This window comes from Dipodomys merriami, unplaced genomic scaffold (genome assembly GCF_024711535.1).
Source record: "Dipodomys merriami isolate MVZ:Mamm:240054 unplaced genomic scaffold, mDipMer1.0.p SCAF_16, whole genome shotgun sequence".
NCBI classification, from domain to species: Eukaryota; Metazoa; Chordata; class Mammalia; order Rodentia; family Heteromyidae; genus Dipodomys; species Dipodomys merriami.
The window spans coordinates 33,630,256-33,654,738 of NW_027202937.1; the positions used below are offsets into that span (position 1 = coordinate 33,630,256).

The 24,483-nt window shown below is 41.3% G+C and overlaps 1 protein-coding gene across 2 annotated transcripts; it reads right to left on the reverse strand.

Annotated features, from left to right (window-relative positions):
• Positions 1-24,350, reverse strand: Wrnip1 (WRN helicase interacting protein 1). 2 transcript variants are annotated; one of them, XM_070024703.1, is made up of 7 exons: positions 23,188-24,345; positions 20,805-20,996; positions 19,491-19,732; positions 6,313-6,542; positions 2,366-2,521; positions 1,352-1,431; positions 1-742 (listed from the first exon to the last, which is right to left on the reverse strand). In XM_070024703.1, exons 1-7 carry the CDS (start codon positions 24,001-24,003, stop codon positions 467-469), a joined length of 1,992 nt encoding a protein of 663 aa, XP_069880804.1. In that variant the 5' UTR covers positions 24,004-24,345; the 3' UTR covers positions 1-466. The 2 variants fall into 2 exon arrangements, with proteins under 2 accessions (XP_069880804.1, XP_069880805.1); XM_070024704.1 differs by lacking the exon at positions 1,352-1,431 and having other exon boundaries at positions 595-742; positions 23,188-24,350.
• Positions 24,351-24,483: the final 133 nt, after the last annotated feature.

A 24,483-nucleotide genomic window follows, 5' to 3' on the forward strand; every position in this document is an offset into this window, starting at 1 on the left:
TACTTTGAAATAGTTTTATTGGCTCATAAGACCTTTGCATATAAAAAAAATACCCAAAACACTATGCAGTATTAAATCACAATTACATTATTTTTTTTACCAATTGAAACTACCCAGAATATACATTTTTTAAAGGAAAAAACCCTACTGAACTCAATTCTGAAATGACATTATGACTTAAATACTATGACAAAATAGATAATTCCTTATAACATTAATTCATTGCACAAAGCTGCCAGATATTTTCATAAGCATAACCATTGCACAGAGTGCAAATGAACACAATTTCAATGGTACACATTTAGTTGAAGTAACCACCTCTGCCTACAGAACTCTTTAAGTTTCTGGTACAAAAGGCTGGTCTCTTTTTAACTTCCACTAGGCAACCCAACACCAACATCCAGTGACTTTTTCCTCCTGGCCTTCCTGAAGCCAGAAGCCTCTTTCTGTTGCCACTGCCTGAGAGTCAGCATCGCCTCTGCTTGAAGAAATCAACTCCTCTCAACTCCTCAGGCAGGTACTCTTGGTCCACAGGCTCACTGTACATGGGGTTGTACTTGTAGCCTTTACTGTAGCCCAAATCCTTCATCAGCCTGGTGGGGGCATTCCTCAGGTGCAGGGGGACAGGGGGCAGGGGCCCCTGGTGGTTCCGCAGGCAGGCTTTGACATTGTTGTAGGCGTTGTACACCTCAATGGACTTTGGGGCCCGGGCAAAATAGACCACACACTGGGCCAGAAGCACCTTGGATGCAGAAAGGTACATGTTACTAAGATGATGCCAGAAAGTTCCTATTTGGCAGAGGGTTTTATGACCCTTCTTGTTGAGTCCCATCATGTTTTTTCCTCCTTCTCACCTCATCTGAACACCCAGCTACCACAGAGGAAAAAACAACAACAACAAAAACTCCTCTGAGGTACGAGGTTAGTCAGACCAGGGCTGCTCACTTAAACAGAACAACTTTTTAGTATATGAACTTTTTCTTAAACTATTCATACAAAAAAAAAAAAAACCAACCAGATGAACAGAGAGCTGTCTGGAGGTGAAAGTACAAAGGCTTCCTGTTAGCAAATCTAACTTTTCTGTCCCTTGTCCCTACCCCAGAAAGCCTGGAGTACTGTCCCTGAGCTCTGGGACTCCTACAGATAGTTTGAAAACATGATCTTGTTGGTACTATTTGTACCCAGGTCATCTCTCCAGAAGGCCAAGATTCTATGCAAAGTAATTTAAAAGCCAAGCAGCTTAGTCAGTAGGCCCGATACACCAATGGTGAAGGCAAAACATATATCAAAATTCACAAAGGGACAGAACACAAAGAGACAGTTTTACAGAGAACTGGGCTGATTACTTTACCTCACATTCGGGCATGCCTATAAAATGACAGCCTTGGTAGGCAGCAACTGCTTGTGTTAATGCAGACGGGTCTGCCAGGCCTGCCATACACACAGAAAGACAAAGGAAAGTTTAAGTCAAATGCACATCATTCCAAACTGTCTGCATGCTGCTGTGACCATAAACAATTATTAGACATAGTGACCAATGAAGTCCCATTTAGCAAAATAAATTAACTTATCTCTGACACAGTATACTTAAGAAATACTTAAAGAGTGTCAAAAATTATTTTCTTGTGGATAAAAAACTTTGTATCTAGTAAGAAAGACACTATGTACAACAAACATAAGGAGCAAAGGCCATGAAGACATCACAGGACAGATACATTAAAAACAAAACATTTACAAAGACCAGAGACTTTAAAGGAAATCTTTTCTGATCTTTGTTTTCATTTTTATTCTTTATTTTTTGTGACAGTCCTGGGGTGGGTTTGAACTCAGATCCTAAGGACTGAACTTTTGTGCTCAAGGCTAGTGCTCTAATAGTTGAACCACAGATCTACTTCTGGTGTTTTTTGGGTAATTAATTGGAGGTAAGAGTAACAGGCTTTTCTGCCCAGGCTGGCTTTGAACCACTATTCTCAGATTTCAGCCTCCTGAGTAGCTAAGATTACGGGCATGAGCCACTAGCACCTTGCTGATCTTTGTTTTAAATGTTCAGTGTCTTCTAAGTCTGCCTCAGGAATTGTCTAATGAAAACCTTAGTATCTGGCTACAAAGCAAATTCAAAAGTTTGTCTTTTATTATTTCAATACTCTGAATAGCCAATTGTGTTTTAAAAAACATTCTTGAACAGGAAGCAGAAAATAGTGACTTTTTGAAGACATGCACCATGAAATAGGTATGAATTCCTGTTCAGCTTTTTTTTAAGCTTCCTTCTTCATGTCTAGTAGAATTTCATTGCATTTTTAGTCTAAAAGAAGCTACTTCCTCCCTCACGCTGCTTGGCCCTCCCCTGATCGTCCACAGCACTCACCAATGTCCTCGCTGGCAAACCTCACCAGCCTCCTTGCTACGTAGAGTGGGTCTTCCCCTCCCTCAAGCATGCGTGCCAGCCAGTAGAGAGAGGCGTTCTGGTCAGAGCCCCGCATGGCCTTGTGCAGGGCGGAGATGCAGTTGTAGTGTTCCTCTCCTGTACACCAGAGAGAACAATACTGACATGGGCTGCAGTGTGAGATGTGGGCTGCTAGGAACAATGGGAGGGATGGGGCTTGACAACTGTCTTCAAATCTCACTCAGTGGGGAACAAAGCCTGGCTCAGCCCCATGGCTGATGTCCCTGGGATAGGATGCATGTCCCATATGGGGGAAGATGGAGAAACCTGCATTCAGACATAAGAAGCAAGGGGAGGGAAGGAGCAAGTCACTCTGAAAGGTAATTCTTTCACAACAGTGGGTTGGCCATTACAAGGGGTGGAGGGAGAAGCACTCTCACATCCCGGTCTCATGCTCTGCCCCAATAGTCTATTTGAGGACAACTGGCTGTTGACCTAGGCACAGACGCTAGGATGGAGAAGAGAGTGGTAGGACAGCTGTTACAGCCCATTTGTTCCTCTGTGTCATTTCCAGCTGCCTTCCTAATCTCAAAGCCCATGGTCATTTTTACTACAGCCTTAACTTATGTGGCAGAATCTCAAGAGGACTGGTACATGGGCAAGTAGCTCGAACCCTGACAGTATTGTAGCCCTACCCTTACCTCCTCACCCCCCCCCCCAAAAAAAAAAACCAATGAAAAAAAATTAATACTTTACAAAAAACACATTTAAGGGAGGACATGACAGCTAAACAATTACAAAAAATAAGCAGTGGCACTTGCACATATTTCCCCAACTTTCTGACTACTCTTTCACAGAAGATCAGAGAACACTGTCTCCCAAAAGGGCATGGGGTACTGTTCTTCTGAGTCCTTCCAGAGAAGCACCTGGTCTCTGCTTATCACAAGCCATGTCAACAATAGGACTGTGTTCTGGGTAGAACTTGGGCCCCAGAACAAATCCTAGCAGCTGGTAAGATGACAGTTGGTTGATGGAAATGAGAACAAGTGGCAAGATGCGGGCCTACTGCAGGGCTAACACCCAAAATACTGATGGCAGAGCCTTAATGACACAAGAGAATACCTAGAGTAGATAGATGGCATTAGCCCAGATACTAGGGTTCTATGGATAAACTGAGTATTCTTTGTGCCAGAGTTTTCCTAGTATAGTTAGCTATGAACTCTAGTTGGGAAAGTGTCCTGGCTGATCCACATGGTTCCAGCCCTTGCCCTCACCATTTTATCCTGCTGCCCAAAAGATATCCTTTGCTTTGTTCCTCTCCCAGACAGTGCTAGGCTTCGCAAAATATATAGGTATGGATGGGTAGAAGAAACATCTCTAGCTCACTTTCTTCAACTGCATATGCTCTATCATGGTTACTCATTCAGCTTTACTGTGTCAATGAGAGAGGTAATCCCAATGGTATAGTGGGCCAAACCATGGGCTCTGGAGCCAGAGAGACTGGGCTTGAATACCAAACTCATTATCTATGCAACCATGGGCAAGCTGTGGATCCTCTTTATGCCTCAAGGTTCTCAATGGTAAAAGTGGGGTCACCAAGACCAGCAACCTTATAATGTTATTTTAAATAATACAGGCCCTGCACAAGGCAAACATGACAAAAACATGGTATCAGGGTTACCTTCTATTGTTATATTATGCTACCCTTCAGTTTTGCTTTTTATAACTGGAAATTTCATATTATTTACACAGAATAATGTATATACCCAGCAGAAAATTTTTTCTCATTTGCAAAGTTCTTCACTCATGTACAAACTACTTATAGGATCCTACTAGTGAGAAACTATGTATTACATGACATTAAAATAAACAATACAAACTCTGGGGGTGGGATGTTTGTCTCGGTGGAGTTACAAAAAGTCCTAAGAATCGAATCCAAAGGTTCCCAGAAAAATGCTTCTATAATTCTTTTTTTTTATGGAATAGCCTATAAGAGAACACTTCTCAAGGATAGGAAGTACATTCCACATGTCTGTAATCTCCTGTGGAGCAGATGCACTAGAGTGGGGCGGGGTGAGGGTGCTTTACATGAGAGGCAGAGGCTGTGGCACTGAGAAACCTCCACTGCCACTATTCTTCCTGGGACAGTGAAGAGCTACTATCAAGGTGATACCCACTGCACCTGGCTCCCTAGAGTCCTAGGGTCCAAGGGTAACTCTTCTCAGTAACACACACTCAGGTGAGTTCAGTGACTGCTCAGCAGGGTTGTATAGGCACATGTGGACAGTAGGGAAGGACATGATCTTGAGGAACAGCCAAACTCAGACTTGAATTATCTTCATTTCCTACTTCTATTTTGAGGACTTTCAGAAATTTATACTCAATAATCAAATTTTAGTGAATGTCATGTTATATGGATTTTAACTGATAGCTTGATAAAGCAAAAATCTAAATCTCATTTCTTTCTGAAATCAAAGTCTAGTCTAAACAAAGCTCTTTTTGGGACACCCACAAGAAAAGAGAAAGACTACCACGCTGGACCCTCAGAAACAAACAAGGGAGAGCCCAGCATGTAAGAATTCTTCCATTTCTTGAAAGTTTTACATCTAGATATTTTACTTTTCAAGCACTGACATGACATTCAAGAGTAGGCTCCTGGAGAGAGAAATGTTCTGATCAGAACACAGATAGGATTGTGTGTTCAAAGTGTCTGGTGTGCTTTTAGCACTAATTAACACCCTACAGTAACACTAGCCAAAGGGCATTAAGGCCACAGAGCTCTGGTCACTGAGAACAAGCAGCAAACAAGTTTACTCAGGGGAGGCAGTGCTTGGAATTAGTCTTCAGTCCTTTTAGCTCTTTGCTAGCTAGCACTTCCCATCATCAGGAAACAGCAGAGACAGCATAGTCAATTGTAGGCCTGTAGTGTCCAATTATCAGCTTCCTTTTCAAAATGGAAGGTCTTTTAAAGATATAGAAATTGTATTCCAGTTACTGCACTAAGACTGCATTCAGAGTCATACAAATGGTAAAGCCCCAGAGTCCAGCCTAATCTATAGTAAATTAACTTAATCTCCCACCTCTTTTATAGAAAAAAAAAAAAAGAAAATGTGCTGGGTACTAGTGGCTCATGCCTGTAATCCTAGCTAATCAAGGAGGCTGAGATCTGAAGATTGTGGTTCAAAACAAGCCTGGGTAGGAAAGTCCGTAAGACTCTTATTTCCAATAAATTACTGAAAAGCTGGAAGTGGAGCTATGGCTCAAGTGGTAGAACACCAGCCTTGAGCAAATAAAGAAGTTTAGGGATAGCACCCAGGCCCAGAGTTCAAGCCCCAAGACCAGCACAAAACACAAAAAAACAAAAACCCAAATGTGCCATACCTACAATATTTAACATTGCCAGCTCAAGAATTTTGTAAGTTGGTATGTCTGCCCTATATATGCCTGCCATCTGTAAATGCAATTCCATGCATAGTAAAACTAAATTTTCAAAGCTACTACAAAACAAAAGCATCAAGACCTATAACATGTAACTTTTAGTTTAGGTTCTAGATATAAAGAATTTAACTTTCAAGAGAATGAAGTTATTTACTGCAAAAGCTTTCTTGTTACGTACTGACATGATGCCAAGAACTGCTTACTGTCAACTGAAGTGCTACTAGTGAGGAATGGGAAATATCTAACAAGTTTCTAAATGACAGGGAAGCCTAAAGCTTCAAGCCTCAAATTCCTCTTGATTCTTATCCTGGGAGCTTCTGCTTTATGCCTTTATTCAGGAAAGTCAATCCTGTGAGGTTTAATTCTATATACAGATCCAACTGAGTAGGAGGGACAAACTTTGGACCCAGTAGGTTAGACACCTAGCAATGAGCACGTTGTACTCACACTTATTTCCCTAGTATTACTCTCTCCACATTCCAATTACTCACCTGCTCGGTCATATAGTATGTGGGACCTTTGAAGGCCTTCCTTCACATCATTCTCGGTGATCAAAACTCTGCTGGGAGAATAGGTTTGTCCACTCTTCTTGCAGAACATCTTCCTAGAACTCAACCTGGCCAGCACTGCCAGCTGTAGTCCATTCAAGCCAGTGCGGGCATCCCCATCACTGAGATATGCCAGGGTGTCTACAGCTTTATCTTCTATAAACACAGAGGGCCTGTAACACAATCAGTATTATTGTCACTCAGGTCACACACTTATTCCACAGCACATCTTAAAGTAAATTTCTTAGTGAGGCTGAATGAAAAGCCACCTTAGGTCTAGGCTTTTGCCTCTGATTCTGAACTCATATTGTTTTTTTTTCCAAGATAATTTTTTTGTATGAAAATATTGTACAGAGGGGTAACAATTACATGGGCAAGATAATGAGTACATTTCTTATCAAGCATTGTAGCCTCCTCCTTTGTTTCCCCTTCACAGCCTCCCCCTGTCCCCTCTGAACTCATATTGTTAATGAAACATTTTGGAGAGTAAAAATTGACCAGATCTTCAATAGAAAGCCCACCGATTGGGAGAAGATCTTTACTAGCCATACAACGGACAAGGGTCTCATATCTAAAATATACTTGGAACTCAAAAAATTAAACCACCCAACAACAAATCCTCAAAGAAACAACTGCCCAATAAATAAGTGGGCGAAAGACTTAAAGAGAAGCTTCTCTGAAGAAGAAAGAAGGATGGCCAATAGACAAATGAAGAAATGTTCAACATCCCTAGCCATAAAAGAAATGCAAATCAAAACAACATTGAGATATCACCTCACTCCAGTTAGAACAGCAAAAATCAAGAACTCTAACAACAACAGATGCTGGAGGGGATGTGGACAGAAAGGAACCTTACTTCATTGTTGGTGGGAATGTAAACTTGTTCAACCACTTTGGAAAGCAGTATGGAGGTTCCTCAAAAGACTTCACATAGATCTCCCCTATGATCCAGCCATCACACTTTTGGGCATTTACCCAAATGTTTACAAACAAGACCACACTAAAGCTACCAGCACAACTATGTTTATTGCAGCATTATTTACCATAGCTAAGATATGGAACCAACCCAGATGCCCCTCAGTAGATGAATGGATCAAGAAAATGTGGTATATATACACAATGGAATTCTATGCCTCCATCAGAAAGAATGACATTTCCCCATTTGTTAGGAAATGGAAAAACTTGGAAAAAATTATATTAAGTGAAGTAAGCCAGGCCCAAAGAAACATAGGTCCCATGGTTTCCCTTATTTGCAATATCTAGTATAGGTATGAGTCAAGCGGAAAAGGTCAGATAATGTGATGTTAGGAAAATGAACCCTTAAATTATGTATTTTAATGTTTTCGTTTCTTTCATGCATGTGTTTCTAACGCATTTATAAGATTATTTCTTTGTTGCTTTGTATGTCCCTCCCCCACAGTGTAACCCCCGCTTTCACTATATTTGATGTCAGTATAACATGTGGAGGAGATGGGGACAAACAAGTCGTTTAAGGATTCAGGTGGACCTGTTGCAACAATGAGAAGTACAAAATGTCATGTCAAAACCAGCTTTACAATGTCGATGTGGGGGGGAGGGGGGTATGATTGGGTGGGGGGGAGGGGGGTGGCTGGGAAGGGAGGTGAAGGGTAAACAAAGGAGGAGGCTGCAATGCTTGGTAAGAAATGTATGCATTATCCTGCCCAGGTAATTGTAACCCCTCTGTACAGTATGTTCTCAAATAAAATAAAATAAAATTTTAAATTAAAAAAAATTGACCAGATCTTATAAGTTTTAAGGGTATCTCATCAATGAGACAGTTCACTACAAATCATATACTGAATGGTATACTACTCATGAGCCACAATGTTACCTTCAATGTGAAAATTCATTCATATAAGCTGTGCGAAATAGAATAACAAAAACTTTGTTAGAAATGTTCACACTTCATTAGTGTATGGAAAATATGGCTGAAGGTCAAACCATATCCTGAAGATACCAGAATGTTTTGATCACCTTCCACACAGAAGAGACAGCATTACATTAGAATAATAATTTCTAGATCAGATCCTTATTTTAAAAACAACAAATGAAGTTCCTGGTAACTCTGTGCATAGTAGTACCTAGAATGCATTTCCCTACTGCATGCAGTAGGCTACTTCATAGAGGGTGTCAGTCACACAAAATATGTATAGAATAGCAGAGAGGGTATCAGGTTTCACTAGCTTGAGAACTGATCAGAAAACTTGGCAAGAAATTAGCTGTTAGGTTACACCTCTCTCCAAATGACAGGGCTAAAATTTACAATCATGTTTCTATGTTTGGACTATCATAGGGAAGGTCTATGATTAGCTTTCAAGTCTGATTCAACAAACGTTTCTCTTTCCATTATAGTTACATATGCTATCTAGCACCTTTCATTACTTATAAAGGTCAGAACTGCTAGTTGCACATTTGTGAAGCAAAGATTAATCTTTAAAAAAATTTACAGTTTAACTCATATCATTATTAATCTTCTGCTGATAATATCTCCAGTCATTAACTGGGCCGAGCTAAGAGGTTCTGAAGCAGGGTGTCCAGCTTGTCTGCTATGGTCAACATAGAATTTCTTATTGCACATTCAAACAGACTACTTCACTAGGTGAATAATGCCCAAATATATTTGATTTTCACCAAAAGATTTGTCTAATTTTATAAAGACCTATTTATTATTCCCTTATTTACTAAAAATGTCCCAAATTCCTCTCACCACAGGTAAGACACCCGGTTCGACTTAGCCTTGCAATAATCAATTGTTTCTCTTCGGAGTTATGATGTTCACCTGAGCCTCACTGTTCTGGTTGGACGCCCAGAGTCATCTTCCTTCCTTCTAATGGCAACAGACAGACACCTCACAGAGGACTTACAACACATCCAGGGCTGCACTCTTTAAAACCTAAGGAATAATTTCTCAGCCAGAAACAAGACTTTCTGGAAGAGAGCTTAAAAGAAAATACCAAAATACATTCTAATGACAATGTGTGGAACCAGGCACTGATTGCTCATACTTGTAATCCCAGCTATTAGGGAGGCTGAAATTTGAGGATTGTAGTTTGAAGCCAGCCCAGGCAGAAAAGTCTCTGGGACACTTATCTCTAATTAATCAGCAAAAAGCCAGAGGGAGAGGTGTGGCTCAAGTGGCAGAAAACCAGTTTGCTTGAAAAGCCAAGGAAAAGCATGAAGCCCTGAGTTCAAACCTAGTATTGTTAAAAAAAAAAAAAAAGGGGGGGTGGTGGTGGTAGAAGAGGAGCAGCATTAGAGTGGTAGCCCAGGATATACCTGACCAGGAATGGCATGTGTGTATGAGTCTATGTGTGGTATATGTGCAGAGAAAACCCAAATTGCCTTAATACCTTGTTTCTGCCTCAGAACTACTAAAAGCAATGCCTTCCACTATCTTGGAAAGCACCCAAGTTACAAAAAACCTGAACCTCCTGAGGACAGAAAAGGAGTAAAATAAGCAAGAAAACAATACTAACAACAGAATCATCCTAGATTCTGAGAGGTGACCACCAGTCACCTCTCCATCCCCTCTAAATATTGAGTACCTCAAGGACAGCAATAAAGTTTTGTTCTTTGGTTGTATTCCCAATAGCTGGTAGATAATAAGCATTCAATGATAGCTCAACTTGCTCATCATCTCAGAGTGAAAATGTATTTTTAAAAAGTCATGTGAACATACAGGAAAAAAAAAGCCCACGATCTCCAACACCTATAGATAATAGCTATGATGTCCATCCATTGAAATTCTCTTATGATTCAATCAACTGAGCAGCTATTAACCTTCTATTTTTTAAACAGAATTTGAATCTGTGTAGTTTAACATACTTAAAATTTTAATTATTTGAAAAGTATCCTACTCAGATCTCTTGATTTCCAAATATCCCAAATACATGCATATTACATTCAATTTTAAAAGGAAAAAATAAGTCACCTGCCACTAGACAACCTTAAAACTAGCACTTTGGCATATATCCATTTCCTATTACTTTGTCCTTAATTGCATCATATATTTACAAATAGCAGTTCATTTATTTACTACAACTGAGTAGACTTTAAAAATGGTATGTATTATATATAATTGAGAAATAGGTTCCTTTGACAACTGAGTAAGACTTTAAAAATGGTATGTATTATATATAATTGGGAAATAGGTTCCTTTGATGTTTAAAGTCCTAACCAAAATATAAGTCATTCTGCTATTCTGGTTCTGTTTCAGAGAATGAAGCTGCAACTGCCACAAAGAGAATTCAACAAAAGTCACCCAACCCACACACTGTTCCTTCATCCCTTTGGATAAAAATCTATATTCCAGAATTTCTAGCAAATATTGACATGCCCAAACTAAACCAAGATAAGCCAAACCAACTTAACAGATCCATATCAAGCATCGAAATAGAAACAGAAACATCAATAAGAGACTTTCCATCCAAGCAAAGCCCAGGACCAGATGGGTTCACTGCTGAATTCTACAAGGCCTTCAAAGCAGAACTCACATCTATACTCCCCCAACTCTTCAATGAAATTGAAAGTGAAAGTTCACTACCCAACTCTTTCTATGAAGTTGTCATAACCCTCATCTCAAAACCAGACAGGGACTCATCAAAGAAAGAGAACTATAGACCCATTCTTTGATGACCATTGATGCAAAACTTCTCAACAAAATTTTGGCTAATCGACTTCAACAAGTCATCAAAAAAATCATACACCATGATCAAACAGGATTCATTTCAGGGGTGCAAAGATGGTTCAATATATGCAAATCAATTAATATAACACATCACATAAAAAAGAACCACTTGATTATCTCAATAGATGCCGAAAAAGCATTTGACAAGATCCAACACCCCTTTATGATGAAAGCTCTGGAGAAGCTAGGAATCCAGGAAACATTCCTCAATACAATAAAGGCTATGTATGACAAACCTACAGCCAGCATTATACTTAATGGTGAAAAGCTAAAGCTATTTCCTCTAAAATCAGGAACAAGACAAGGATGTCCATTTTCTCCACTTTTCTTCAATTTATTATTAGAATACCTAGCTACAGCAAAAAGACAAGATGCAAACATAAAAGGGATCCAAATAGGGAAAGATGAAGTAAAACTCTCCCTTTTTGCAGATGACATGATCTTGTATTTAAAGCACCCAATGGACTCCACTCCCAAGCTACTCAAGCTGATTCAAAACTTTGGCAAAGTAGCAGGGTATAAAATTAACCCTCAAAAATCAATGGCTTTCCGGTATGCCAATAATGAGAAAAGCGCAGCTGAAATAAGGAAAGCAACTCCTTTTGTAATAGCCTCACAATAAATAAATTACCTAGGAATAAACTTAACTAAAGAAGTGAAGGACCTCTATGAAGAAAACTTTAAAAATCTGAAAAAGGAAATTAAAGCAGATCTAAGGAAGTGGAAAAACCTCCCAAGCTCCTAGATAGGGAGGATTAACATCGTGAAAATGGCAATCCTGCCAAAGGCTATCTACAAATTCAATGCAATACCCATCAACATCCCAAACTCATTCTTCAATGAAATAGAAGAAGCAATCCAAAAATTCATATGGAACAATGAAAGACCCTGAATAGCAAAAATAATCCTTAGCAGAAAGAACAGTGCTGGAGGAATAACAATACCATACTTCAAGCTCTACTACAAAGCCACAGTAATCAAAACAGCTTGGTACTGGCACACGAATAGACCCGAAGACCAATGGAGTAGAACCGAAGACCCAGAAATGAACCCACAGACCGATAGCCACCTAATCTTTGGCAAGGGGGCCAAAAAAAGAGAATGGAAGAAAGATAGTCTCTTCAGTAAATGGTGCTGTCAAAATTGGTTAATATCTGTAGAAAACTAAAATTAGATCCTTATATATCACCCTGCACCAGAATCAACATCAAATGGGTCAGAGACCTTGAAGTAAAAGCAGACACCCTGAAAATATTACAGGAAGGAATAGGAGAAACTCTAGGGTTCCTTGGCACAGGTTGAAATTTTCTTAATAGAGACCCAGAAACATAATAAATCAAAGCAAGGTTGGACAAATGGGATTGCATGAAACTGCAGAGCTTCTGCATGGCAAAGGACATAGCTAGCAAGATCAATAGAAAGCCCACAGATTGGGAGAAGATCTTCACTAGCTATACAACAGACAAAGGCCTTATATCTAAAATATACTTAGAACTCAAAAAATTAAGTCACCAAAAACAAATCCTCAAAGAAACAACCACCCCATTAATAAGTGGGCTAAAGACTTAAAGAGAGACTTCTCTGAAGAGGAAATAAGAATGGCCAATAGACACATGAAGAAATACTTAACTTCTCTGGCCATAAAAGAAATGCAAATCAAACCAACGTTGAGATTCTACCTCACAACAGTTAGAATGGCTATAATCAAAAAAATCTAATAATGACAAATGCTGGAGGGGATATGGCCAAATGGGAACCCTATTGCATTGCATTGTTGGTGGGAGTGTAAACTTGTTCAACCACTTTGGAAAGCAGTATGGAGGTTCCTCAAAAGACTCCACATAGAGCTCCCCTATGACACAGCAATCCCACTTCTGAGCATTTACCCAAATGATCACAAACAAGGCCATACTAAAGCTACTGGCACAACTATGTTTATTTACTGCAGCATTATTCACCACAGTTAAGATATGGAACCAACCCTGATGACGCTCAAGAAAATGTGGTACTATACTTCTATGCTTCCATAGTTTATCATCTAATAAAAAGGAACTAGTGATAGCTATATTGTAGAGCTAGACCAAGGATGTCTTTCCAAATTGTACTATGCCATAAATCTGATTGGGCTTTGAAGTGAGGTGAATAGTGACCCCAAAGATATAGGTCCTAATCTTTAGAACCTGTAACATGACTTAATTTGAAAACAGCTTTTGTAGGTATGACTATGAATCTTAATGAGCCCATCTTAGATTTAGTATGCATCCTAAATCCAATGACAAATGTTCTCATAAGACACAGAAGACATGTAAATGTAAATGGCCATACTGCCAAAAATGATCTACAAATTTAACACAATTCCCATCAAAATCCCAATGATGTTCCTTACCAAGACAGACAAAAAACAATCCAAAAATTTATATGAACAACAAAAGACCTCAAATAGCCAAAGCAGTTGTACTCAAAAAAAGCAGTGCTGGTGGTACCACAATCCCAGACCTCAAGCTCTACCACAGAGCTATATTAAACAAAATAGCTTGAAACTGGCACAAAAACACCCAGAGATCAAGGGAACAGACTTAAAGACCCAGAAATAAAACCATAGTCTTACAGTTATCTGATATTTGATAAAGTAGCCAAAAATATACAATGGAAAAAAAGATAGCCTCTTCAATAACTGGTATTGGGAAAACTGAGCATCTATATGCAGAAAACCAAAAGTGGATCCCTGTTTGTCACTATGCACTAATAACAACTCAATGTGGATCAAAGACCTCAACATCAGACCTGAAACTTTGAAATTACTGCAAGAGGGAGTAGGAGAAACACTATATCTTATAGGCAGAAACTTCTTGAAAAGAGTCCTAGGGGCACAGCAGATAGGAGAAAAGCCTTGAAAAATGGGATTATATAAAAATAAAAGTTTTTGCACTGCAAAGGTCATAGTTACTAAACTAGAAAGACAGCCAACAGACTAAGAGAAAATCTTTACCAGCAATACATCAAAGGCCTAATATCCAAAATATCCAAGAAATTAATCCCTTCCAAAACCAATAAACCAATGACCAGATGGGCAAAGAGCTAAGGAGACTTCTCACAAAAGGTAATAGCAACAAAACATATGAGGAAATGCAAATCAAAACAACTCTGAGATTCCATATCACCTTAGTTAGACTGGTCAACATTGTGAATTTGAACAACAAATGCTGGAGGAAATGTGGGTAAAAAGGAATCCCACTGCACTGTTGGTGGGAATGTAAACTAGTACAACCACTCTAGACAGTGGTCTGGAGGTTCCCCCAAAAAGTAAACACAGATCTTCCCTATTACCCAGCTATACTACTCCTGGGCATCTATCCAGAACATCACATGCCAGGATACCATAAAGGATACCATTTTAACTACTGCACTATTAACAATAGCCAACTTATGGAAACAGCCCAAATGCCCTACAATAGATTGGGGGGGGGGGGAGGGAATCAAACAGTTGTGGTACCTACACATAATGCAATTTTACACAGCTATTAGAAATAATAAAATTTGCCGGAAAATGGATAGACCTAAAACAAATCATGTTAAGTGAGGTAAGCCAATGATCAGAGAGACAAACCACAAATGTTTTTCTCTCATATCTAAAATATACCAGGACATGAAAAACTATATAAACATTCACACACAGTGGGACCAAAGGAGGATACTCCTAGGGGAGGCAGCACAAAGGCACATGCCTCTGATCACATAAAATAGTATTTATTGAAATGAACTCCAGGAAATAGAAACAAGGGTTTTCTTTTGCTTGGGCTCCTCTTTGGAGGTGATTTAAGCCATAGCACCACACAGGACAGATATCCTTTCACCTCTTTTGACCAACTCTTAGTCTTGTCTGGTTAGTCAAGAGGGCAATTCTACTTTCTCATTCCTCACTCCCTGTTCATGTCTGCCCAGACATGGGCCAAGACTATAAGGTCCCCAAACAACTTCTTCAAGGTGTTCTGAATACACACATGTGGTGATCTGGGTATCTGTGATCCTTTAGAGTCTATACTTGAGGATGAACAAATGCTGGTTTACCTTCTCAATTTCAATAGCAGAAAATCATCATACTAGAGACCATGGAATTCCTTTCTGGACTCCCAAATTAATCCAGCATAGCGACAGCATGTTTAGCTGTATCATGTGAGTAAAATGCATTGTTAACTAGCCATATAAGCTAAAGAACCATACAAATGTAAGGACCTTTCTATTTCATCTCTAATTCTTCTAGTCCTTCAAAACTCAACTTGGTATCCTTTCATCAGGTTTTAGATGCCTCTTCTCTATACCTCATCCCTGCACACAGCATGCATTGCAAACTATTTGCTCAGCAGCCTTGATTCTACCTCATACCCTCAACAGCTACAGGAATGTGCTTTGCAATCCTTAGCCAATGCCTAGCATATACAGGACCTCCCATTTCTACTGAATAAACAGAGAAGGAAAATATGTTAAAAAGAATACTTGGGGGCTGGGAAGGTGGCTCAGTGGTAGAGAGCTTGCCTTGCATGCCTGAGGCCCTGGGTTCGACTCCTCAGCACCACATAAGCAAAAAGAAAAAAGCCGGAAGTGGCACTGTGGCTCAAGTGGTAGAGCGCTAGCCTTGAGCTAAAGAGCTGAGGGACAGCACCCAGGCCCAAAGTTCAGGCCCCACAACCAGACCCCACCCTCCACCCCCCAAAAAAAGAATACTTGGGAGCTGAGAAGTTGGCTCAGTGGTACAGTGCTTGCCTTTCATGCATGAAGCTTTGGGTTCGATTCCTCAGCACCACATAAGCAGAAAAAAATGGGAAGTGGCACTGTGGCTCAAGTGGTAGGGTGCTAGCCTTGAGCTGAGGCCCAGAGTTCCAGAGGGAAATAAAAAATACTTGGGCTGGGATTGTAGTTCAGCTTATTTGCAGGGAGGTTGGTTTCCAACCCCTTTGAGTGTGCTCTAGTGGGAATATTCGTGTGCATACTGTGTGAGCCTCCTAGCTCAAGTATAAGCAAGAATAGTGAAAGCTGCAGCTTGTTTAACTTCGGATTCATTACTCCTGTTCATCCCTCGTGCATCTTCAGCCTAAGACTTCTGTGTACATGTACTTGTTGCTACCTAGAGCACCAAAATACCAAATGTATACTCAACAGCTTTCCAGAGAAATGAATTCTCAAAGCTAAGAGTCTTCTCTTCTAGCTACATCAGTGTAACCAATCTGATTTATGTGCTAATGCCAGGCAGCAGGGATTTGAAAGTAAAATTTTATCCACAACAACTAAAAGGCAACATAATCCACTCTTAACTACCTATAGCCATGAGATTCTGGTTACTTCTTTCAAGAAATCACTTACAATTAAGATTTTATTCTGTGACCTGAAACATCACCCAAATCTTGACAGAATTGCTAGCAAGTAGACAAATTAATGGATCTTAGCTGAGTAATTCATTTTTGCTCTGCTTCCTGCTGCTGCAGAAAGGCTCTTGATACTAAGGGTAGTTATCCCTAATGCTGGACTATGCCAAAAATATACAAATAAATATGCTATGTTTTGTGTCCTGAGAGCTAAGATTTATTCACTCACTAACCAGCTGAACATAGTGCTGGGTTATAGAGAAAAATAAGTCCCTGAGTTCTTAGCTTGCTGAAGTAGGTGGCGGACATCAGTAAGCAAGAGATAATGAAGGGAAGCCTTAAATAGGAGCAATTCTGAATGAATGACAGTGGAAAAAATAAACCATCTATTGGCTATGAGAGATATTCTGACAAATCTGTAATGTTACCAGATTCAGAATAACTTATATATCTGTCTCAATAACTAATTAAAATTTTAATTCTTTCATGGATGCTTAAACTTAATGCTAGCTAATTTCCTTGAAATCTTTTATTCTTTTGGTGGTTCTGGGTTTTAAACTAAGGTCCTCATGCTTATCAGACAGATCTCTATCACTTAAATCATGCCCCTAGCTCTTACTTTCTTATAATTATTAGGGTCTAATATTTTTTGCCTGGGGCTGGCCTTGTACTGAGATCTTCCCATTCTGCCTCCAAATAGCTGTGATTACAATATGTACCACCATATTCAGCTGATTGGATGAAATTGGTCTTGCTTATTAGCTTGGGTTGGTCTTGAACTGGGACTGTCACAATTTCTACTTCTTTTTTTTTTTTTTTTGGTCCGGTCGTGGGGCCTGAACTCTGGGCCTGGGCGCTGTCCCTCAGCTCTTCAGCTCAAGGCTAGCGCTCTACCACTTGAGCCACAGCGCCACTTCCGGTTTTTTCTTTTTTGCTTATGTGGTGCTGAGGAATCGAACCCAGGGCCTCATGCATGCAAGGCACGCGCTCTACCACTGAGCCACCTTCCCAGCCCCTCTACTTCTTGAGTTGCTAGGATTACAACTAGCTGGGAATCTTCCCCTGCCCCCCAGCCAATTATGGGTTTGAACTTGGGGCCTGGGCACTATCCCCAAGCCTCTTTGTGCTCAAGGCTAGCACTCTACCACTTGAGCCACAGTGCCACTTCTGGCTTCTTCTAAGGAGTTTATTGGAGATAGGACTTTTCTGCTCAGGCTGGCTTTGAACCATGATCCTCAGATGTCAACCAGATGCCACTGGTGCCTGACTGGAAATCTTTTAAAATGCAAAAATGTTTTCTTCCTGATGATCCACAGTTATAATGTCCTTATTTCAGTTGAATTATGGCAGAACAGTGACTGGCAAAAGAGGAAAATCTGAAAATTTCAATTCTATGAAAATATGACATGAATAAAAAATTATACTAAATAAATTACAGGGTATAAAACTGTAGACAGCTATGATAATCATAATACAGAAAAAATACACAGAAATTTAGAAAAAAATTATTTCTTTTTCAGCTTATCTTTACCACAGCTAATAAGTCTATAATGAGAATTTTATTATAGAAAAGCTGTTGTTGGCACTTTATATCCACAAGTTCCAAATCCTCAAATTTAACTAACCTCAGGTTGAAAAAAAAATCTTTTTTAAAGATACATCTATACTGTACGTTTGAATCTTTTTCCCTTAAACAACACAGAATTTACATTAGGGGGTAGCTCAGTGGAAGTGCACTTACCTATGGTGAGACCAAGTACATCCTAAGCACCACAAAATAAATAGAATAAAACAGTAATCTAAAGATGAATTAAGGCATATAGGAAGATGTGTCTAAGTTCTACGTAAACACTGCATCTTTTGATATTAGGGACTTGAACATCTACCTAGTTTTAGATCTGTAGGGGTCATCAAACCAACTCCCATGCAGATATTAAGGGATGACTGTACTCTACACATGGTCTAGCGGGAGCTCCTTCCCAGATCTTGACAAGTGCCTAACCCATGAAGGGTTCCTGAATATGAGCAAACCTGACTGATACCAGCAGGTTTCATCTCATTTCTGCCAGCAGTCCTAATGGTCAGAGTACTACTATATTCCAAAATGAGGCAACTTTTTTCTGCCCAGGGGTCCATGGACAAATGTTGTAAGGCTTTCATAAGGCATAGCAACATTCTTCTTACATTTGAGACTGAAACAAATGTGGCTAGACATAGGGAGAGACTGCTGAAACCTAAATCCTGAGCCAACAACTATGCCTGTGTGTTAATCCTCACAGAAACAGGGCTCCAGAACTTCGCCTCAGGGCAGACACAAGCAGCTGCATAGTCCACAGCATGAGGGCAAAGGCCTTTCCTCAAACCAGGTTATGGTCCCAGGGCATTATTACAGTCAATAGGGAGGTAAGTGTCTTTTGTATGTTCTGATAGAGAAAGGAAAATCTCTGATTCAGGAAACCAAATTGATGAACCACGATATGTATACTCTGTACATAACTGAACTCATGTGGTGGTCATATTCACCAAAAGGAATGTCATTTTCTGATAAAATGTCTTTATTTTTACGAAGCTAAGTTGTTTTTTTGTGTATGCTAATTACCTTAATTGCATGATAATATTTAAAAATAATAATAAACTATGGGACAGAGATTTATTAGATCTATTCCTTATCTCCAAAGACCTATAAATCTAGTAAGTACTATCCAAATAATTCTTTAAAATAATCCACACTTCTCATAGTTTTGAGATCTTAAAACAGTAAAATAGAAGAACCTTAAGCAGAAATACAAACACCCAAAAACTAAATTAACAAAACAATACTAAAGCTTGAAAATTATAAACACATCCATCAGAAGCTAAAAAATACACCTAAAAAGAAAGGAAAAAATGATCAGAATGATCTACTTGTTGGTAAAATCCAGCAGGTCTTTTTACTGGCAGATTAACATTTCTTCTCATTCCCAATGCTCTCCATGGAGGCCCAGCCCTTTCTGGCCCCATGCCAGATTCTCTGGGAGGTGCAGACCCCCTGGCCTTGCACACTGTCAACTTACTCAGAGCTGCTATTGCTGCTGTGGCTCAGAGGGTCAGTGGGACGGCTAGAGTCTAGGACATGAATTCCCAGTGAGTTGATTGCTCTCATTAAAACAGTCACCATTGCCTCTACTGGAAGTTTCTCAAGAACAATCACTCGACAGCGGCTTAAAAGAGCAGCGTTGACCTGGAAGGAAGGGTTTTCAGTGGTTGCCCCAATCAGCGTAATCGTCCCACATTCCACATGAGGAAGGAAAGTGTCCTAGTCATGAGAGGAAAACAGAAGTAAATGATTCCAGTCAGTAGCCACCTGCAGAATCCCAAGTAAGTTGGCTGTCTATTCTTTCATTTTTCTAATTTCTACCTTTAGATTGTATGCATCTGATATGGACACAACATCCGGAAGACTGTTACTATTGGTTTTTAAGCCTAAACTAACATAACTTGGATGCTAATGTCTAAACCTGATCTCTTATTTATAGAATAACTCTTAGTAGAATTAGTTTCAACATAAATGACTTAACTTAAACTATCTCTGTCCAATGCTGTGCTTCAAAAAGATTACTTTTCTAAAACTCTCTTTCAGTACAAGTACTCAACTACATTGTTATTCTTCCTAACAAACTTTGTGAATATGTAACTAGCAGGTACTTTCTTATTGGCAAATGTTAAGGTAAGTCAAGGGTCCCATATAAAACCTAGAATGCCAGGAAGAACTCTAAAGAGTTTTTTCCTAAAAAAGATTCAGAAAAGGAGAAAGTTTATGAAATTTTTGAAACAGTTCTAACTACAATGTTTTACTATTTAGAAAAACCTCCAAAGTGGCTTTGTTTGTAAAAAATAGTTTCCTTTTATTCCTGGAAGCTACTGAAATAAATATAAATGACTAGATCTTAGGACATTCACCTGGATAAGAGCCTGAAGTCACAGATAATAAAATTTCAAGTTTGAAAATACGTAATAGAGGGGAAAAAAACCTTAATGATCTTAAAATCAAGTTCAAATGTTCACAGTAATATTTTAAATTAAAATATTTAATTTAAATATTTTAAATTAAAATTCCCTAGAAATTGGAAATGAACTAAATGCTGTTTTTCTGATATGGACAGTTCAGGGATATAGCAAACACTTCATTCACACCAGACAAGAATTTCTTGTTACCAAAACATGAGAAAGTGTGGACAGAGTAGACTGACAAGCTTATGCCTCTTGGTATATAGTTAGTAATAACAAGTCTCTAGCATTGGTATAGTGCTTTTAACTTTTTAAAGTTATGTCATAAACTCTATTTGATGCACACAATTACCAAAACACAGAAAAGGAAGTTAATATACCTGCTGAGATTTATTGAACCGATGAATCTCATCAATAAAAAGGATGGTTTTCCTTTTGAAAAAGCTCTTTTCATTTTGAGCTTGTTTTATGACATCTCGCACATCATTTGTCTTGGCATTTGTTGCAGACAATGTCACAAACCTTATGCTATGTTTCTTGCTGTTGTTTGCTATGATGTGAGCCAGGGTGGTCTAGAAAAAATACACACAGTTTGAAACACTTATCAGACAAAGCAAGCAGCACCTGTGGGTATTACAAAGCAGCATCAACACTATCAAGCAACTTGAACTCTAAACAATATTCAGAGGCACAGATGATCTGAACTATAAATATAGCAGGAAAGTAGCTAACTATTAAGCTAATCCTGACCTTTTCTCATTTGTCCCTAACCCCTGTGATTCCTTTAATGGGAACTCAAGATCTTTGGAATCCCAGTAAAGAACAACTGTCTTGATTTAGCAGAGCCTGGGTAACAGCTGTGACCCCTCACCAGAGAAAATTCTCCTTCCTTCATCCAAGAGAGATGCAGTTAAAGGACAGGATAGGACTGATCTTAGAACTGGAGCTCAGAAAGGAAGCTCAAGAAGGCAAGAAAAGGAGTGAATAGTTTCTAAGTTGAGAGCCAGTAACTCCCTAGTACCTCAGATGACAGCAGCCTACTCCTAAATGTCTACTCAAGAAAGAAATTAGAAGCAGCACTTTGATATTGTTGGCATTACTCAATAAATATCACTGCCATTATTAATACTATTACTATTGTTAGCACTGTACTATGAAGATTGGGGGGAAAATGGGAGGAGTATTCAATGAGAGAAATAATTCTGTTCCTGAATGGAGATACTTTATTTTTTTTGCTGGTCCTAGGGCTTGAACTCAAGGTCTGGGAGCTGTCCCTGAACATTTTTGCTCAAGACTACAACTCTACCTCTTGAGCCACAGCTCCATTTCCAGTTTTCTTGGTGGTTAATTGGAGATGAGTCCCACGGCCTTTTCTGCTTGGTCTGGCTTTGAACTGTAATCATCAGGTATCAGTCTCCTGCATAGCTAGGATTACAGGCATGAGTCACTGATGCCTGGCAGAGATACTTTGTAAAGCACTATTAGACACCATGGCTGCTGCTTGACAAATCCTAGCATGTCTGCCTTTTAGACTTGGGGTCTCATGTCACTTAAGATGTGACTGAGCACCAACTGCCTTGATAAGCAGACAGTAGAAACTCTACTTCACTAAATCTTCTATGACACATCCACATCTCCCTGCAGACTTCTGACTTGCAGTTTGGGACCACCAAATATGAGATTATTCATTCTAAGGTTGTTACATAAATACTTCAAAATGACTCCAATGCTCACTAAATGGGGTAACAACTAAATTCAGAGGGGGCAGGGCAGATGTCAACATGGAATTATTAGGGTGGAAAGTGTAGCTCATAGACTGAGTACATGCGTAGCACATGTATGCAAAGTCTTGGATTCAGTTCACAGCACACACATACACACCTGACTTATGCCTGGCCAAAGGGACATGAATACAATCAAGCCACAAAAAGAGAGTGATGCATTTTGGGACTTGGAGGAGAGGTGTGGTAAAGAGATAAATTTTGAATGCTCTTGTGTATGCAAGAGTCTGAACCTCAAAGCTAGGAAAGCCCAACACTTGGGCTCATTCTCCTTCCTCTTCTATGGAAAGAGCATCCTACAGTTAAGCATTTCAACTTCCTCTTTCCAGGACTACCCTCTCCTCCACATTTTTTTTCTCAAGTATTTTTCAAATGACATGCTCTCTGAACCCATAACATCTTATCTTTACTACCTTCCTCTGGACTTGGGCCAATTCCTAACGCTGATACATGAACTGAACCCAGAAAAAGGTACTGGGGCTCCTTCAAACAGTATGAAAAAGCCATGTAAATGTTTGATGGAAATGACATGCACAGGTAGAGACATTTCATGAGTCCTGAAAACCACTCTTAAACCAACAACTAGTAGAAAAAAGAAGCACAATAGAAAAAAAAAGTAATTGCTTTTTCCATATGTACATAAATGTTCCCTTCCAATTCTTCCAACATATTATTACCTTGGATTAGGTAAGCAAAAACCAGGAGTGAGAGAAGAGCAATGAAACAAAAAGGTCATTTGGAATCTGAATCCCCAACTTCGCATAAACCTACTATTCACAGGCTTCTGCCTTTAGAAAACGCCCAGCAAGTGTCTCAGGAATTGGGTGGGTTGAATGTGTGACGTTTACACACCCATCACGGCCTCCACTGGAGGACCTGGCACCGCGCCCTCTCCTGGGAGTAAGGTGTCGGGATGCTGAGGACTGTACCCCACCTGGCCCGTGACAGCGGTGTGCTGGGCCCTCGATGGGTCGGCACTCACCTTGCCGCAGCCCGGCGGACCCCACAGGATGAGCGAAGGGATCTCGTTGGCCTCCAGCAGCGACCGGAGAAGCGTCTCCTGCCCCACGGCCCGGCTCTGCCCGATGTAGTCCTGCAGAGTGTCTGGGCGCATCTTGTCGGCCAGCGGCTTGCCCTCCAGCATCTGTCGGATCTCCTCCGCCGCCAGTGCCCGGGGATGCGCACGGCCCGCGCCGGCCACGAAGGTGGCGTCGGCGGCGTCCGCGTCCCAGTGGCCCGGGTCGTCCTCGCCATCTACGTCTGCGTCCCCGTCTCCCTCGCCATCGCCGTCGCCTCCCGCCTCCTCCTCCGGCGCCTCCGTCTCGTCCCAGCTGCGGGGAGACGCGCTGCCCGCCGCGGCGGCGGCCGCTGGCCGCTTCCCCGACCCCTTCCGGACCGGGCTGCTGGAGCGGGCTACCGGGAAGTCGGGGATGAGGCGGGCGCCGCTGGGCGTGGGCGGCGCGTCGTAGCTCTCCCGGCTCTCGGTCTCGCCGCCGTCGTCGCCCTCTTCGCCCTCGCCCTCGCTGCTCTCGGCCGCCGTCGGGGTGGCCGGCTGCTTCAGCGCCGAGCTCTCCGACAGCCGCCGCCTCTTGGCACCGGGAGGCGAGGCCCCCTTGGCCCGCTCTCCGGCGCGGTGCGGCCCGGCTGTGGGCTCCGCGTGCCCCGCAGGGTGCAGCAGCAGGCAGCGATCCAGGTGCGAGTTGATGTGCGCGGCGGGCATCATCTGCTGGCACACGGGGCACTGCACCTGGTGCAGCTGCGACAGGAAAGGGTCGTCCTCCGGCCCGCTCACCTCCATGGCGGCCGCCGCCCTCCCCGCTTGCCCGACGCGGCCTCACCTGCCACCAAAATACCGAGGGCTCCGAGGCCCGCCACTAGGCCCCGTACCGCGCGACCCTAGCTCGGGGAGGCGGCTGGACGCGCGCGGGCCGGGGGAGGGCGCCGCTCATGCCTCACGTGCGGAGCTCCCGCGTCGGCGCGCCCTCCGCCGGCCGCGGGAAACGCGGCAGATAGCACGTCGGGACCTGTAGTCCGAGACCGATTGCCCCGCCGCAAGCCGCGTCTCGCGCGGACCTTCGAGAAATGTAGTTCTTTTTAGGTTATTCAGAAGTAGGCAACGTTTCGCGAGGCACGCCGGGAATTGTAGTTCAATGCCAGTCGCCAGGGCCGCAACTGGCCCACTTCCGGCTCCGCGAAAAGACTTTGTGTAGGGTGGGTGGGAATCGGAGCAGCGCGCCTGTGCGAGTCTGTGCAGCGCCGGAAACGCTCCCCTTCCTCG